Source organism: Myotis daubentonii, chromosome 7 (genome assembly GCF_963259705.1).
Source record: "Myotis daubentonii chromosome 7, mMyoDau2.1, whole genome shotgun sequence".
Classification (NCBI taxonomy): domain Eukaryota; kingdom Metazoa; phylum Chordata; class Mammalia; order Chiroptera; family Vespertilionidae; genus Myotis; species Myotis daubentonii.
Genome location: NC_081846.1, coordinates 65,419,686 through 65,437,726, shown reverse-complemented (window position 1 = coordinate 65,437,726; position 18,041 = coordinate 65,419,686). Strand labels below are relative to the sequence as shown.

Genomic DNA, 18,041 nt, shown 5'->3' with positions numbered 1-18,041 from the left:
CAGATGAGAAAATTGAACCTCAGAGAAGCGGCAATCCCAAGGACACAAATCATAGGCAGTAAAGCATGGTCTAACTCTAAGTAGTATTTGGCATGATACCATTCCCCCAACAGTAGCTGCTGATATTGTAGAGATGGGATAGGGAAGTGAAGAAGGAAGGGGGAACTCGAGGTTAGCTGTCTATCTCGGTTATGAAATCTGTGATATTGCTTGTGCTCTGTCCTTTGACCTCTGTATGACAGCTTTGCATCAGCTAAGTAGCCACAAAGTCATCTCCAAGAGATTTAATCCTGTTAACAGGATTAAAACCTGCAGGGAATGTTAACACTTTCTCTAATTAATTGGCTCTATCCAAAAGTGATCTGGGATTTTTTTCAAATATATTTTTATTGAAAGGAAGGGAGAGGGAGAGAGAGATAGAAACATCAATGATGAGAGAGAATCATTGATCAGCTGCTTCCTGCATGCCCCCTATTGGGAATTGAACCCTGGACCCTTCAGTCTGTAAGCCAGTGCTCTAGCTACTGAGCCAAACCAGCTAGGGCTGATCTGAGATTTTTGTTCCAGGTTCTTCTCATATAGTCTATACCTCAATTTGAGGCTGTGGGGTGCTTAAACAATAGAAACTTATTTTCTGACAGTTCTGAAAACTAGAAATCTGAGATGAAGATGTCAGCAGTGTTGGTTCTTTCTGAGGCCTCACCTCTCAGCTTGGCTTGCAGGTGGCAGTTCTCTCTGTCTTACATGGTTTACCCTGTTTCTACTGCAACTCACTTTCAGAGGGACAGCTTGCTATCTAGAAGGTTTGTATCTTCCCTTGTCACAGACTTTAAGTTTCTCCTGAGATACATACCTGCTACTGTGCTGACCCCAAATCAAACTTAGTTAAATTACCAAGTGTTGATATGTGCCTTGTGAACAAAAGAAGCAACCAGAGATTTAGACTGTTCAAAACACTCTCAAACTTTCACTGTATAATAATGTCTGGCTTTATGCATATGTTTCGGCTTGGCCTGCCAGTATCAGGCCGAAACCAACAGTCCGACATCCCCAAGGGATCCCGAACAGCTCTAGGGCTATTTGTGTCAAAGAATTGCTATATCTAAAGAATGTGAATGAGTGAAAGAAGGGATTTAGGAGTAAAGAAAAACGAACATATGTGTGCATTTATATAAGGTAATATGGGAATTTTAAATCCATATAAATCCTAGGTGTCTTTTTCTAGTTCTTAAATGATATATGTATAAATGTCATGCTGGCCTTTACTATACCATCGTCATACTAGAATGAGAATATGTGGGCAGTAATGATGCATTATAAGGTCCTCCCCCAATTTGACACCAAGATAGGATTGAAATAATTTTGGAACCCCTGGCATGTAAATGTACAGGGAATATATATATATATATATATATATATATATATATATATATATATATATATCCTATATAATAAAAGAGAAACATGGTAATTAGCCGAACGTCCACTACCCTTCCCATTGGCTAATCAGGGCGATATGCAAATTAACTGCCAGCCAAGATGGCAGCCGGCAGCCAGGCAGCTTGAAGCGAACATGAGGCTTGCTTGCTTCAGTGACAGAGGAAGCTAATGTTCCCCGCCTGCCACTGCCGGCCTCTGAGCTTGCAGTTTGAAACATTGTTACAAAAATAGAAGCTAAACAAAACCCCACAAACCTGCTTTCAGCCAGCCGGGATCTCAGAGCTGGAGTTGAAACAGTGTTTCGATTATAGAACCCAAACAAACCAGATACCTGCTTTCAGCAGTGGAGGCCTCAGAGCTGGAGCCAAGCCTCAGAGCTAAAGCTGGCCCAGAATAAAAGAAAAAAAAAAGAAAAAAAGGAGCGGTTGGGAGCTGCAGTCACCTGCCAGCCTGAAAACAGCCCTCAGCCCCTCACCCAGACTGGCCAGGCACCCCAGTGGGGACCCCCACCCTGAAGGGTGTGTGACCAGCTGCAAACAGCCATCAGTCCCTCACCCAGGCTGGCCAGGCACCCAAGCAGGACCCCCACCCTGATCCAGAACACCCTTCAGGGCAAACCAGCCAGCCCCCACCCGTGCACCAGGCCTCTATCCTATATAGTAAAAGGGTAATATGCTTCCCAGCACCGGGATCAGTGGAGCCATGAGGCCTCCCAGCACCGGGATCAGCATGACAGGAGGCGGGGCCACAACCTCCCTATCCGCCCTGCTCTGTTCGTGACGGGAAGGCACCCCAACCCCCTGATCAGCCCTGCTCTGTGACTGATAGGGGGGAGCTCCCCAACCCCCTGATTGCCCTATGGCTCTGTGTCTGACAGGGTGCGGTGCCCCAACCCCCTGATTGGCCCTGCCCTGAGTGTGACAGTGGCGACACCCCAACCCCCTGATCAGCTCTGCTCTGTGGGTGATAGAGGGCAGCACCCCAACACACACACCCCCACGGACCCTGCTCTGTGTGTGACGGGGTAGAGCCATAACCTCCCCATCGGCCCTGTCCTGAGTGTGACAGTGGCAGCGCCCCAACCCCCTGATTGGCCCTGCTCTGTGAGTGATAGAGGGCAGCGCCCCAACCCCGCCCCCACGGGCCCTGCTCTGTGTGTGACGCGGTAGAGCCATAACCTCCCCATCAGCCCTGCCCTGAGTGTGACAGGGTGCGGCGCCCAACCCCCTGATCCGCCCTGCTCTGTGAGTGACAGGGGGCAGTGCCCCAACTCCCCTATCGGCCCTGCTCTGTGTGTGACAGGGGGCAGTGCCCCAACCCCCCTGATGGGCCCTGCTCTGTGCATGACAGGGGGTGGCGCCGCAACCTCCCCATCGACCCTGCCTTGAGTGTGACAGGGGATGGTGCCCCCACCCCCCAATTGGCCCTACCCTGAGTGTGACTGAGGGTGGCATCGCAACCTCCTGATCCGCCCTGCTCTGTGCATGACAGGGGGCAGTGCCCCAACTCCCCAATCGGCCCTGCTCTGAGCCCGACCAGGGGCTGCACCTAGGGATTGGGCCTGCCCTCTGCCACCCAGGAGCAGGCCTAAGCCAGCAGGTCGTTATCTCCTGAGGGGTCCCAGACTGCGAGAGGGCACAGGCCGGGCTGAGGGACCCCCCCTCCCCCCAAGTGCACAAATTTTTGTGTACCGGGCCTCTAGTATATATATAATATGCTAAGTGTCTGACCATTCAACTGGTAGCTATGACACACACTGACCACCAGGGGGCAGATGCTCAATGTGTAGGCATGGAAACATGGAACAGACTGATGAATCTCAAAGGGAAGGAGGGAGGAGGGAGGGCAGGAAGAGATTAACCAAAGATCTTATATGCATACTAGAGGCCTGGTGCAGGGATTCGTGCACCAGTGAGGTCTCTTGGCTTGGCCTGTGCCCTCTTGCAATTCGGGACCCCTCAGAGGATGTCGGACTGATGGTTTCAGCCTGATCCCCGCAGGCTAGGCCGAGGGACCCCACCAGTGCACAAATTTGTACACCGGGCCAGTTTTAGCCAGATCTCCGCAGGCCAGGCCGAGGGACCCCACTGATGCATGAATCCATACACCAGGCCTCTAGTAAGATTATAATTATAAATTAGAGTATTGTGTATGTTGTTTCCTGCTCCTTCAGTGTCAGTTTTATAAAATATGTTTAACCTTTTTAATATATATTAAATCTATATATGTACTTGATTTTCCAGTATTTTTTTCATTTACAAGTTAGCCAGGTAATTTGTGAGGGAATGTTTATTAAATCATTAAATATGATTTCTATTTGACTAGAAATTGAATTCATTTTGTTCATCTCTGATACCATTTGGGCGGGTGGTATCTTTAAAGAGCTTCTTGAATATTGTGAAGATTTATGAATATTTCCCCAGAAACAACAGGTACTCTTCATCTATAATAATAAAAGTGTAATATGCTAATTAGACTGGACATCCCTTCCAGACGTCTTTCTGGACGCCCGGGCTACTAGGGAAGCCTGGGTCCCAGATGCCTGCCAGCGGCCAGAGAGAAGCCCAGGTCCTGGGTGCCAGAGGGAAGCCGGTGCCGGCAGCCGGAAGTAGGAAGGCCTACTCTTGCACGAATTCCAGGCATCGGGTCTCTAGTATATTATATTTCACAGTACAGTAGAGTACTAAAATTCTATTAAATTTTCTTCAAACAAAATAAACTATATATTTACCTCTGGAGAGGTATGATCCTGTTATATCAGAAATACATAGACATGTGTGTTATAGTTAGTTTTAGAAAGCACCATCATTGCTTTCTCTGTCAAGTTCATTGACTCCTTTATAAATAGTATAGTTTGTTGTGAGAGTACCTTTGGGCCTTACAGGCTAAATTAAATGAAGAAATCTTGTAGAGAATTAATTCAGAAAAGTCACCAGAAAATTATCTAAGCATAGCAAAATTTTGAAAACAAATTTGAACTAGTGTCTAAATTTCTGTAAAATTTTCATTTGATTTAAAATAATTTTACTTAATTTTTTAGTATGTCTATGTGTGTGTGTGTGTGTGTGTGTGTGTGTGTGTGTGTGTATGTATATTATATATAAAATATATATAAAAGCCTAAGTGACGGTTTGACCAGTAGCTATAATGCGCACTGACCACCAGGGGGCAGACACTCAATGCACAGGCATGGAAACATGGAACAGACTGATGAATCTCAGAGGGAAGGGGGGAAGGCGGAGAGCGAGAAGAGATTAACCAAAGATCTTATAAGCATACTAGACACCCGGTGCACAGATTTGTGCACTGGTGGGGTCCCTTGGCCTGGACTGCTGGGATCAGGCCGAAACCAGCAGTCTGACATCCCCCAAGGGGTCCTGGATTGTGAGAGGGCACAGGCCAGGCCAAGGGACCCCCTGGTGCACGAATCCATGCACCAGGCCTCTAGTTATATATAAAATGTATGTTTCAATGTCTATCAGAGTTGGTATGGTAGAGGGAAGCTGAGTGCTTTGGAGTCAGACATGAATTTTAGTGCTGGCCCTGTTACTTAAATTCCTGAGTCCCACCTGCAAAATAACAAAAATAATACTGGCTTTCAGTATTACCATATTCAATAATAAAGCAGTGCCTTTTACATAAAAATGCACAAGAATGTCTCTACTGCCCTTTATTCCTTATTTAATTAAAATTTTTAAAAAATGAAAGACTTAAAAAAATTGTTTGGCCTAACTTAGCCTTGTTTTCTTTTTAATTAAGATGAATAGGGAAAGTTTGCACTGTGGTGTCTTGCTTTGTTTCACTGTGAACCTACTCTGTTGCCTGCATCCATCCATCCCTCTGAGGTCTCTCTCTAGACCAGTTCTGTCTAATAGAAGTTTCTGTTACAGGAGAGCTTCCTTCCTGCTGCCAAGAAGGCCATTTAAATATAAGGGGAATTAGCTACAAATTACACAAATGTACTGTGTGTAATCTCTTTCATATGCTCTTTGTGTGAGTGAATACACCATGGTACCTCATGTCTAACATGAAATGTGAAAATGTATCCAGGCACCTTTTTTTTTTTTTTTAAACAACACATGGATGTATTCACTTTAAAGTTTTCTAATCATCCCGATAAGACGTTTTCTTCATGGCTCCTGTGAAGTGTCATCTCTTGTTCTGGCAATGATAGATTGGTTATCCCCAATGAACTTGTGTATATAAAATATCTAAATCCTTTAGGGCAAAATATGAAAATCACCATTTGACTTCTCTCAATGAATACTTAGAAATGCTTGTTTTCAGACTTGATAGTGAAAACACTGTGTTGATCATTATTTTGTACTAAATTTGAAGTGGTCAAAGAAATAGTCACTTATAAATAATATTCAGGAGTCAGGGAGATTTAAACATGAAAGTTAATAATAATACCCTTGCTTATTAGTGTTTACTTTCTTACTCATGAGGCATTTTGTCAACCTCTGAATGTTTACATAAAGGTAGTGTAGGGGTGGGGGAACTGGGTTAAGGGATGGGCAGGGGATTTGCCTTGAAGTTGTGTTTATACAAGTAACACTGTTTTTACTTAGTTTGTCCTTTTATTGTTAAAGATCAATAAAAATAGCAATGTTTTTCTAAAGGTGTTTTTATTCACAAGCTACATACAAATTTTATACTTATTGTTTTTCTTAGGGGAGATGGTTTCAAAAACTGAGATAGAGATTATTGGGGTGAGGGGCAGAGGCACCTCCCCACCCCCACGATCCCCAGCTACCATCTGGTGGCCGCACTGTAATGAGGTGGAGGCTTCGCAGAGGGTGGTAGTGCTAGAGCAGGACAGGGGAGAGGACCGCCCACAGGTGTGGCAACACCCTCTTCCCACATCAGTAAGGACTGTGAGGGCCTCCCTAGCATGCTAGGTGATGCTAGCTGCTCATGCTTGGCTAACTGTTCCACGTGACTTGTCACGTTTTGGTCCTCACAGCAATTCTAGCAGGAAGGTAGGTATTATGGTCCTCATTTTAAAGAGGAGGAAACTGAGGCTCAGAAAATTTAAGTGTTTTCCTTATGCTGGGAGGTCGGATGCAAACTCCACTCACCACTGCTCTTGTCCTCCCTGATGGGACACAGATTTGTAGTTTCTGAACAGCAGGCAATGAAGAAAGCAAAACAGGATCTCTGATTTATATCATTTTGCCAATCGAAGGTTATTAAAATTCCAAGTTTTGTTCTTAAAACACTGTTTTAAAAATGTTAACAACTTAAAAGCCCAACAGTCTTTCATGTCCACTGCTGTTTGCAGCCTGGAGCCTGGGCCAGGCTCTACGTGGAGAGGACAGGACACTGGGCAGGGCAGGGCAGTGAGGCCTCCCCAGTGCAGAGCCTGCTGTGCAGCAGGAGAGAGAAAACAGTGGTGACAATCGCAGGTCTGGGTAATGTGATCTGGTCTTCATACCTTCACTCAGGTGGAGCCCGAGAAGCTGAAGACACTAACAGAAGGTTTAGAAGCCTACAGCCGAGCCCGGAAAAGAAACAGAAAGTAAGCTCTATTATTTTTCTTCCCATTTTTTAAGTAATAAACTTTGGGTTTAATTCTTTATTTTTTATTGCTTTCAGAGAGAAAGGGAGAGGAGGGAGAGAGAGATCCCACACTGGGGATCAAGCCTGCAACCCGGCATGTGCCCCGATTGGGAATCAAACCATGACCTCCCGGTTCATAGGTCGATGCTCACCCACTGAGCAACACCTTCCGGGCCCATTTAGTATTTTAAGGATATAATTTCCTGGTTTTCCTTCAAACGACAATGAAATCTCACTGATTAAGAACAGGTTGATAGTCATCACCAAAGAGGCCCATTATAGACAAACCAAATTAGCTGTTTCAGAAAATATTTTCTTAGCAATTTATACCAGGGGAGGGGATGGAGGGTTTGGTGTGTATCGGCTCTTTCCTAACTCCCTCCATCTCTATTCCTCTAATTCAGTGGACAAGGGAATATGATTAATAGTCTCAACATGTAGCAATTAAATGGTCTCTGAAAGTAGAGCAAAAAGTCTACCATTTACAGTTTGGCAAATTAGTCAAAGTGATGGTAAAGAATTATTTTTTCTCTTGGGGCAGATGCAGTAAGTTCTCTTTGAAATTGTAACAAGAAGATGAACTTTGGGACATTATCATTCAAGTTTTTCCAGATCTTCATATTCTGAGTAAATGTATAATGTTCAAGCAAATAATGCTTGAAGCACAGTTTCCACTATAATACAATGTAGTTTTGTGTATCATAACTTATTTTTTAAAATTTATCTTTATTGTTGAAGGTATTACAGGTGTCCCCTTTTTATTTTATTTTGAGGTAAAGAACTTCAAATGTTGCTTCTGTGTGTGTACATGAAAAATTATTTTCAAATATATATAACTGACAGACCTGTTCAGTTACTACAGTTTTCATATTACATACCAGACATCCAAGAATTATGAAGCCAGAATGCTTAGGCATGCCCTTTCTGTAAATATCTATTCAAGGGCACTCTAGCTCTTTTAGTGGGGTCGTCAGTAATTCTTGCCAGAGGTAAAATTTTAGAACTCCACAGATCTTGGGGAAACTCTTTATCTCATGGGAATGTCTCATAACAGGGTGTCAACTGCAAGGGCCAGCTCCTATGCTGGACTCCGGTGTTGGCACTGGCTGGACGAGGGCACAGGGAATGGGCAGATTGACTGCAGAGCTGATGAGGAACGCAGTGAGGCGGGTGCCCTCTGCTCTGAAAGAGACTCTTCGTGTGGAGGCTCAGTAGTAGGATAAGGCCTATCCAATTAATATAAGATCTGAATGAAAGGAGAGGAATTGCAAATTACCTACATCCCAAATTCACAACGGGCTGTTTACTATAGAGTGTCAACTGTACTTGTTTATCTGATGTAAAAAAAAAAATCTCTAAGATCTTTCTTCCAGTGAGGCATGCGGGTTAGCTGCATTATGAGCAGAATACCCAAAGCATAGTTGATAATGAAGAAATGAAATAACTCCTCCAAATTTTTAGATATTCTGCCTTGAAATAAGCTGTGTTTTCCCCACAAATTTGTTACTATGCAATTTCTGAAAGGTATTGAGTAACAAACAGTGGTTTAACAATTTTTTCTTCAAAACCAGTTTACTATTTGTAGTGAATGATCTAAAGTAACTCTGATGAAACCATAAACTTAGCGTGCAGGCTAAAGAGGTAAAGAAGAAATTATAAAGCACACATTAGTAAAAACAGATTTATTTATACCATTGTCTAAGTAGACTGACTTGCCTTGCAAATGCCCAGAAGAACAGTTTACACTTTGCATGTGTGGTTTATGCAATCACAAGATGGGCCAGAATCACTGAGCCCATTTATAGATGAGGACACTCAGACCCAAATCGCTTAAATAATTAGTGGAAGGTCACATGAGTGATAAATGATATGTTGAATCCAGTCATTTATTTATTCCCCAATTTAAGGAAATGAATTTACCAAAAAAAAAAAAAAAAAAAAAAAGAAGAAGTGCCAGGCACAGACTGCAGGATCTGGAGCTCACTGATGAAGAAGACAGATCCAGAAACAAACAAAATGCTAAAATTGCAGGGATGGCAATGTGTGCAGCCTATTTTGAGATCATAGAGAAGCGGCATTAAACTCAGGGACAGGAAGACCTCCTGGAGCAGATGATCTCTACCTAGGTGTGAACCAGATGAAAGAAATGAGGACTGCAGTGGGGTGGCTGGGAGAGTGTTCAGATGAGATCAACAGTTGGAACTGGGACTATAAGGCGTCAGAAGCTGTAAGAGATGTAACCACAGGTGTAAGCAGGAACTAGACCGTCAGGGCCCAGTGCAGGCCCATGGGATCCTTGATCTTATTGGAAGTGCCTGAAGGGGACAGGATTTTACTTTAGAAATGGCTGTATGGAGGATAAATTGTAGGGGAACAATTCTGGAGGCAGGAAGATCATTTAGGAGGCCACAGTAGAAGACAAGGGAGATGGGGACTCACACCAGGAAGAGCACAATGCAGATGGAGGAGGAGGAGTGTGGGAGGTAAAATTATCAGAGCATCCTGGTGACTGACTGGCCTGTGAAGGAGAGTAAGCAATCAAGGACAACTGTCAAGGTTTTGGTTTGGATGTCCTGGTGGGTGGCGGGAACCCTGACTGGAATGGAGAAGACAGGGAGAACTGTTGGGTGCTGTGTGGGTGCCTGTGGGATAGGTTGGACACTCAGGTCTGAAACGGGGGGAGAAACTGTATTTGACATTGTGAAAACGGCCGTGATCACAGGGAGATACCTTGGCCGGATTGAACATGGGGGCATTTGAACACTTACTGCAGATACTGAAGAAGATGGGCAGAAAGGAGGAGGACCATCAGTGGTAGGAGAGTAGGGTGTTAGAAGCCAAAGACTAAAAGTTTGGGGATGATAGAATGCTCAACAGAGGTCCCGTAAGACAAAAATTGAGACATCTCCATTGACTGGGCAGTTTGGAGGCCAGTGGTCACCTTAGTGAAACCGGTTTCCACTGGAGCAGTGGCTATAAAAACAAAGTGGCCATGGGTTGCTACCATTAATGTGAGAAGTTCCTGAAAAACAACAATAGAAAATTTTTAAGGTTACAAAGATTTGACTGCTTTTGTAGGCTGAGGGAAAAAGAACAGCGGAAGAGACTGCAAGGGGAAGATGGTACTGAACAAGATTGTTACGCGGTTGGTTTTTGATCTGAGTTGAAATCCTGTTTCTTTCACTTCATTCCTCTGTGCCCTTGGGCATGTTGCTTAACCTCTCTGAGCCTAAATTCTTCATTTCTAAAAGAGGCATGGTAATACCTACCTTTTAGGGTTTTTGTAACATAGATAACATAATTAGAGCCTTAACATAGTACTTGGTACATAGTAAATATTTAGCGAATAGTTATTTTTATTATAAAGATACAGGTGAAAGAAACAAAAGTATCTGATATTTATGCAGTTGAAATATTCTATCACCATATTAAACGTTTAAAACTTTATGTAGTCATTTTATTCCTCAATATCCTACAAACTGTACAATAAAATATCTTTAAACTTACATGCTTATTACAGCCTAACAGCAAAAGAAATATTAACATATTTATTGATGACACTACTCAGGGTCATTTTGTACTTAAAAAAAGGAAATAGCTTTGTTCAAGAAAAATTCCATAGCTTTAAGGATGTTATGGTTTTCATTTATGTGAAGATAAAAATATCTGTCTTATACGTACATATAAATTATTTGGTACCCTGATTTTTACAAAGCTGGAAAATGATAAAGTAATAAAACAAATCATACTTTTAGTTTAAAACCAAGAAGTAATACTTAGTGTGTAAAATTTTCTTAAATCTTCATACTTTATGATAATGTTTTAGAGTCTAAGGTTCTTGACTCTAAGTCTTCCCCAAATTTGTTCTGTTCTGCATGAAGTTGCCCAGATTTTAAACTGACAGCGTAGAGCAACATGCAATTTCTCGTTTCCCTCTTATTTCTTGTACCATTCACAGATGTGTACCTGGCTTTTTTTTTTTAATTAGTGAAGAAAAGGATAATGTGTGACAATATAGGCAATGGAGATGAGAAGTGGCAATTATCTCCATTAATAACTAGAAATGTGATTATATGAGCATCAATTGCTTAATCAAGTAGGTTTTAGAGTGTCCATTAGTAAAAATGTTTATTATTAAATGTCAGCGGGATATAGAAAATAGTAGAAGAGACACCACAGGGAGGCCCTCTGGACTGGAGGGCTGAATTTGACTAATTGTTCATTTCAGGAACTCATGGAGTTTTTCTTCCTCTTTTAAGCTCATTTTCCCCCCTACCTGACAAGTGAGTGTAAAAGTTGGTCTGGAGATTTGACATTTGGGACAGTCACTCTTTGATTCTCATGATATATTCAAGTAGTTTCATGCCCCGCATCTCTGTATCTATCCTCTCTTCCAAGAGTAGTCACTTCTTCCTCTATTAACTACTTACGTTTGTTAAAGAAAAATAATATTATACTAATTTAGCTTAAATTAATACAAGGTACTTACAAACATTTTAAATACCTTGTTGAAGAATGAGATCACAGACTCCTAAAATTCTATTTAACAAGAAATATTAAATTATTTATCTTCTTTAATGGTGATGTTATTGTAATTTTTAATTAAATTTATTGGGGCAACATTGGTTAATAGGATCCCATAGGTTTTAGATACAGAGTTCTATATACAAGATCTGTATATTGCACTGTGTGCCCACCACCCAAAGTCAAATCTTCTTTCATATATTAGGCCTCCTTCATCCCCACCCCTACCCCCTACCCCTTCCCTCGGGCAACCACCAACCACACTGCTGTCCACGAGTTTCAGTTTTATATCCCACATGAGTGAAATCATATGGTTCTTAGCTGTTTCCGACTGGCTTATTTCATTTAGCATAATATTCTCAAGGTCTGTCCATGTTGATGGCTCTTATCAACAAGACAAGTAACAACAAGTGTTGGAGAGGTGGTGGGGAAAAGGGAACCCTCATTCACTGCTGGTGGGAATGTAGATTAGTACAGCCACTGTGATTTTTAATAGTTGCATAAAAAAATTTATGACTCTGTTTATTACTTTTAAAACTAGGTATACTTAAATATTCATCTTCCTCATTACAAAATTAAAATTGGTTTCACCAATTCCCCCTACAAAAGTCATAAGGTATTGCATGCAAGCAGTTGTCATAATACCTACCTTTTAGGATTGTTGTATGGGTTAAATAAGATAATGATGTAAAGATTTAACACAATTCTTGGCACAGAAAATTTTCAATAGATAGTAGGTATTTTTGTTATTGAGGTAAAGGTGAGAGAAACAAGATTCTCTGATGATTTTTCATGAAAACATTTTACCATCTTTTTAGATATTTAGAACCTTATGTAGTCAATTTTAAACCCATAAGATCTTATCATCAAAATGTGTAACAAAGAAATATATTTTAAAACTTATGTTCATACTTTTCAACACAAAAGAAATAGTAAGGATAAATCTGTTTAGCACATAGTACAAGGTGGAATACTGTTGGGCAACTAGGCAATGTGTGATACTGTCAAGACCTTCTCCAAACAGCCCCCCAAAGCCTCAGCTAAGCATAGGCGGCCCTGCAGTCCTGAGACTGGATTCCTGCCCAGTCACCCAGAATGCTGCCTAGCCAACTCCTCACTGCGCACACAGGGCAGACTGACTCCCCTAGGTACCCTGGCCCTCTTAAAACCAGAATGGGTATCAGTTTGGACAGTGCTCCAAACAGTAATGAGAGCAGGGAGGGAGATAAGTTGCAGAATGGTGTGTATTATCAGGACACCATTGGGATATATATATATATCACACAATCCTAGGTACTGTTTATGGATAATCATATGAAATATGAACACATTCTAAAAGGATATGCAACACAGCTGCCTTTGAGAGGAGGGTGGGAGAGAATGGGCCTGGGAATTGATGACAAATGGGAACTTCAACTTTAATTTTTTAAAGAAAAAGGACTTAAATATGTCATCGTTAACAGTCTGTTCTTGGAAATGGGTTTGTTAGTTCATTTATTTTATGCACTTTTCTGCATTGCTTAGATTTCTGAACGTACCTGGGAAATATAGACGCTGGAGGCTAGCTTACAGGTCAGCAAAGGTGGGTGGAAGAGGCTTGGTGTCACGTTACCCTTATAATGTGGTTACAGCCAATGCATTCATCTTTCCTTTCAGTTAAACTGACTTAAGTGCATACTATATGTTTTCCAAAATATAGGGCCAGCTTGCTACCTTTGGACACATATTTTTATTTAGTAAATATAGGCATCATGATGTTTCCAGCCGTGTGCTACTCAGGGATGGAAGACTCAGAGTTCTTCAAGGTATACCCAGAAACTAGGTGTATGAATGGTCAGCCCTGGTATGTGAGGATACCAGGCGAGGAGTGTGGTGAGCCTAAAGGCCTCATCTAAAGGCAAATGCATTTTTAAACAGGTCGTGAGCCAAATTAAATGGGACTGCTAGCCAAATTCTTCTGCATTTGTAAATTCTGATCTCCCTGTAGATGCTGAGATACAGTTTAACCCTTGGAAAGCTCTGCAGCTTTTCTCATAGTTGTCCTGGGAAGATAAATGAAATGGATCACCTTACTCAGAATAACTGGGTAATTATTTATATGCATAAAGCTTGGGAAATAAGTTAACAGAATGGACAAAGGGTACCTGACTGCAGAGGTGGCTAGTGTGGATTTGCCTGCGTTTAGTAATTAGTCCAAGAGCTTCCCAGATGTAAGTTTCAATCAAGGCAGCTGTGCTGTGCGTGTTATTCAGGCCAAACGTGTGTAAAGGAATGCTGAATGGGGAGAAGAGGTCAGGCAAGTGATAGACACTCTGAGACCGTCATTCTTTATCTGTTCAAACAGTTATGCCATTTGGGTTTGGGGAGAAAAGGGGTGGGCTCCCCGCTTGGAGGGAGCCTTGGGTGTGGTCAGTTCTGCAGCCAGTTCCCATCTGAATATCAGCCTTCACCAGCTTCCTGAAGCCAGGAGCTCCAGAGAAGGTAGAGGGAGCTCCCTAGTGGCCAGAGCCCGCAGTTCAGCCCCTCCGCCCTTCCCTTTGGCCACATGCCTGGCTGCTTCCCGAAAAGAAACAAGCCAGAACCAGAAGCAACGCAGGACCGGCTGGAGGATAGCTGCGTCTGTGGGAAAGAGACCCATGGCCCAAATTCCTTGCAAAATTATCAGACGTGGAAGAAGCATGTGGAAGGGGAGAGAATCCGGTTTTCCCCAATCGTGTGTTCAATTCCTCCCCCCCCCCCCCCCCCCCATAGATCTGCTATTTTATCGTCAGCCTTCAGTGGTGAGAATTCCAGAGTGTGTTGTCATCTGAATTTTCCAAATGTGAATATAAGTTGATTTTTCTCTGGTGGAATTGGCACTTCTGTTTTCTGACTAGGGAATTAAATTGCCGTTTTGTTTCTTTAATTTATTAATCCGATGTGTTGTTTTCATTAATTCTAGAAGTGGAAAGCTAAATAACCATTTAGAAGCTGCTATTCATGAGGCCATGAGTGAACTGGACAAAATGTCTGGGACTGTAAGTTAATTTATTTTTCCATTATACTGTGTTTCTTTGAAAATAAATTGTATTGCACTTTTTTGCTATAGTCTCTAAAATATTGTCAAGCAACTCATGTAGCAATACTAAATTACTAGGCTCTAAAGAAGACTGATACCAGAAAAGATCCAAAGGTAATTAAAAAAATAACCTAGCAGTATTAACTATGTCTTTTTCTGAGATAAGTAACTTTTTTCCCCCTGCATATAGCATTTTTTTAAAAATATGAGCAACAAAATATTGAATTCAAACCACAGCTTTCTGCATTGGACCCTGAATACCTGTGGCCATTAATGTTGCCTAAATATTCACTGATGCAAATTTTGTCCATAGAACAAAAAAGTCCATAGAACAACAAGGTCAAGATCAACAGTTCATAGACCTCTCATTTCCTTTCTACTGTTAGCTAAAAAATAAAATATTTGGCACAAAACTCTGTTGTTAAGCTAATTAACACTATAACCTCTGGTTTTAGAGAAGTAGTATCTACTTTTTCTTTCCTTTATTGAACAGTGCATATAACAGTGTTGAATGTAAGCAATTTAATCATTATCCTCTAATTCACTAATGTAAACACTCAAAGTATAATTTTGGTAATCGTTTTAAATATGAGACATATCTAAAGCTATTCAGCTCTGAAAGGTCATTTCTTTTCCTTTTCCTTTTTCTTGACACTTTGTGCTAACACGGTTATCTGAGAGCCATCCAGTGGCTATTGCGTGACAGGGTTATAGACTCACAGAATGTTGGGATTGGTCTGGGCTTTAGAGACTCTGTGATCCAACCCATCACTTCACAGATGGGCAAACTGAGGCCCTGAGATGTTAAACTTCCTAACAGAAAGTCTGGAACTAGGATCATACACTCAAATGCCTTCTAAGACCAAGGAAATAATACCCATAGGTAAGGTGAGTCAGTGTGAGGAAAACAGCAGTTCGCGTGGACTGAGACGTGCCAACCCAGACGCGCTGATGAGATCAGGCTGCCCTCCACTGCCAGTCTTAGAGGCTCCGCACAGAACTGCTCGCTCCCGTCTGGTTTTGACTGGGACAGTCTTGCTCCACACAACTGTTTCAGGGGCCCAGTTCTTTAGCATCCACTGTTCCTTAGAGCCTCAGCTGCTCATTATAATCTTGGCATCGAGCCCTGCAGCCTCGAGAAGAGAGTGCACACAGAGCACCACCAGGGTAGGTTTTACGGGCCAGGCCTGGCAGATATCACTCCTGTGACTCTCGCCTGACCCCAATCATGTGCCTTTCTTTAAAAAAACAAACAAACACACACACACACACATAGTTTTATTGATTTCAGAGAGAAAGAGAGAGAGAACATCCATGATGAGAGAGCATCATTGATCAGCTGCCTCCCTGCATGCCCCCCACTGGGATTGAGCTGCAACCCGGGCATGTGCCCTTGACTGGAATCGAACCTGGGATCCTTCAGTATGCAGGCTGACGCTCTATCCACTGAGCCAAACCGGCTAGAGCTCATGGCCTTCTTAACGCATGGACGAGGACATGCCTTATACAAGGTGCCTGCTCAGGAAGAAGAGAAAATGGGTTTAGCCAGCATCTCACTAGTGCCTGCCTCAGGACATGGCCTCTGTGGCCAGGGGACAGTCTTGGGCCACGGGACTGTGCAACTGGAGCGTGAGCCCCCTGCAAGAGGGGCTCCTTATTTTCCTGAGATGCTAGAAGTCTAGAAATAAAATCTCTCTCTCTCTCTCCTCTCTCTCTCTCTCTCTCTCTCTCTCTCTAGTGTTGACAACTATTTTTAAAATAGTAAACATCGGATGGCTAAACAAAATTCCTTTTCATGGTTTACTAGTTTATATTCTTGAATAATGGCTTTCCTCGATTATAAAAAGATTTCAGTTATAACTCCTTATCAGAGGCTATGATTTTTTAAATGTGTAGGAAAGGGTTAAGAGGAAGAGACATTTGAAAAAATGCATAAATGTTATTTTTAAAGTTAAATATTATATTTAAGAAGTCTTCTGCATTGACCCTGAATAACACTGACCTTTGCTATTATCTAAATTTTATTTTTTAAAACATACAATAGAGCCAACTTGTTGTGAATATCATGAGCTGATTGTATACATCTCTTTCTCTTAGTTCTGTGACATCACATTGATAGCTTGAAATCGACCATGGTGGAAGTATTTACACGGTGGAAATTGGCATGTGCTACCATGCATTTGTGTCCCTCCACAGGGAGCTAGCTAGTTGTTAATCATTTGCTAAGCCGCTGCCTTGGGTCCATCCTGCTTTTCCTGCAACTTGACCTTTCCCTTTCTCATCAGTAGCCACAATACAACATGGGGCACCTGATCACCCCTCTAACACCTGTCCTCTGCCCCTCGAAACCACACCACCGGCTTTCCGATACCTGGCGATCATGCTCCTCGTTTGATTCACCTCTGCTCAATCTGATACACAGCCCTGAATCCTGCTAGTTTCTGTGTTAGTTTATAAAGACGACTTGTATTAATTGCTCTTCCCAGACTACACAAGCTCAAATCTGCCAACAGATGGTGGTGGTGTTCCATTTTCCATCCTGACTCTTCTCATAAATAAACTTCTTGGGCCAACGTTCTTGCAATTTCTGACCCTTTTAGTAGTTGTAAAATGAGTAGGGTGATGAGTGAAGGAGAAAACATGGCTGGTGTGTATTCACCCACTTTCCGGGTCCTGGTGGCATTGATGACATAGGGCTCTCTGATGGGAACGGTCTTGTTCTCATCTTCAATGTACAGCAGCAGTGGCAACTGCGCATCACCTTTCCCGCGCTTGAATTTTCCCAGTTCCTCCTTTATGTTCCACTGTTGTGGGGTCCACAGAGTGCTGCTCTGCTTCCACGTTTCCAGGACTCCTCATATTCTGCAGTGACCGTGGGCACATTGAGATCTAGGGTCTTGGTAAACATTTTAAACACCCAACGAAAGCAATGATTACAAATAAAAGCCTGAGTCTGTTTCCTACGTTTCTGTGTCAGAAATCAGATGGTATTTATGATTTCACGCTCTCTTGTTGTTTTCCCGCCTCTTTATTTCCAGGTTCACCAAATCCCACATGGAGACAGACAGATGAGACCCCCCAAACCCAAGAGGAGGAAGATCTCCAGATAACAGGGACTACTACACCATGCACAGTGTTTATGAAAGGAACGTGCACAGATATATCTGTATATAGGTATTGATATAGCCACCGTTATATCAATATTTATACTATGGCAGAGAGCTACATCCACCACAGGGTGCTAAAAGAAACAGTGATACAATATTTTTTTTGATCAGGAAGGATAATGAAAGCTGGAAAAACCAATCAAAATCCCTGAGCGATGGGCGTGATAAATGGTCAAGAGATGACTGAGAAACCCTTTTTTTCTATAACACTAAAATTGTGATTATAAGAGATAGTCCAAATGTTTCTGAAGACTTTTCAATGTTGTACATAGAAAATACAGAATTTCATG

At 42.2% G+C, this 18,041-nt stretch overlaps 1 protein-coding gene across 4 annotated transcripts in view; it reads left to right on the top strand.

Moving 5' to 3' along the window:
* The window catches only part of MBD5 (methyl-CpG binding domain protein 5), a 157,524-nt gene extending 139,489 nt beyond the window's left edge, over positions 1-18,035 (top strand). For 3 of the 4 annotated variants that reach the window (XM_059704535.1, XM_059704536.1, XM_059704534.1), the window contains 3 exons: positions 6,888-6,961; positions 14,468-14,543; positions 17,623-18,035. In XM_059704535.1, coding sequence (XP_059560518.1) covers positions 6,888-6,961; positions 14,468-14,543; positions 17,623-17,694 — 222 coding nt within the window. In that variant the 3' untranslated portion in view covers positions 17,695-18,035. The remainder of the gene's footprint in view (positions 1-6,887; positions 6,962-14,467; positions 14,544-17,622) is intronic. The other variant, XR_009453845.1, reaches the window with a different exon arrangement.
* The last annotated feature ends 6 nt before the right edge of the window (positions 18,036-18,041 follow it).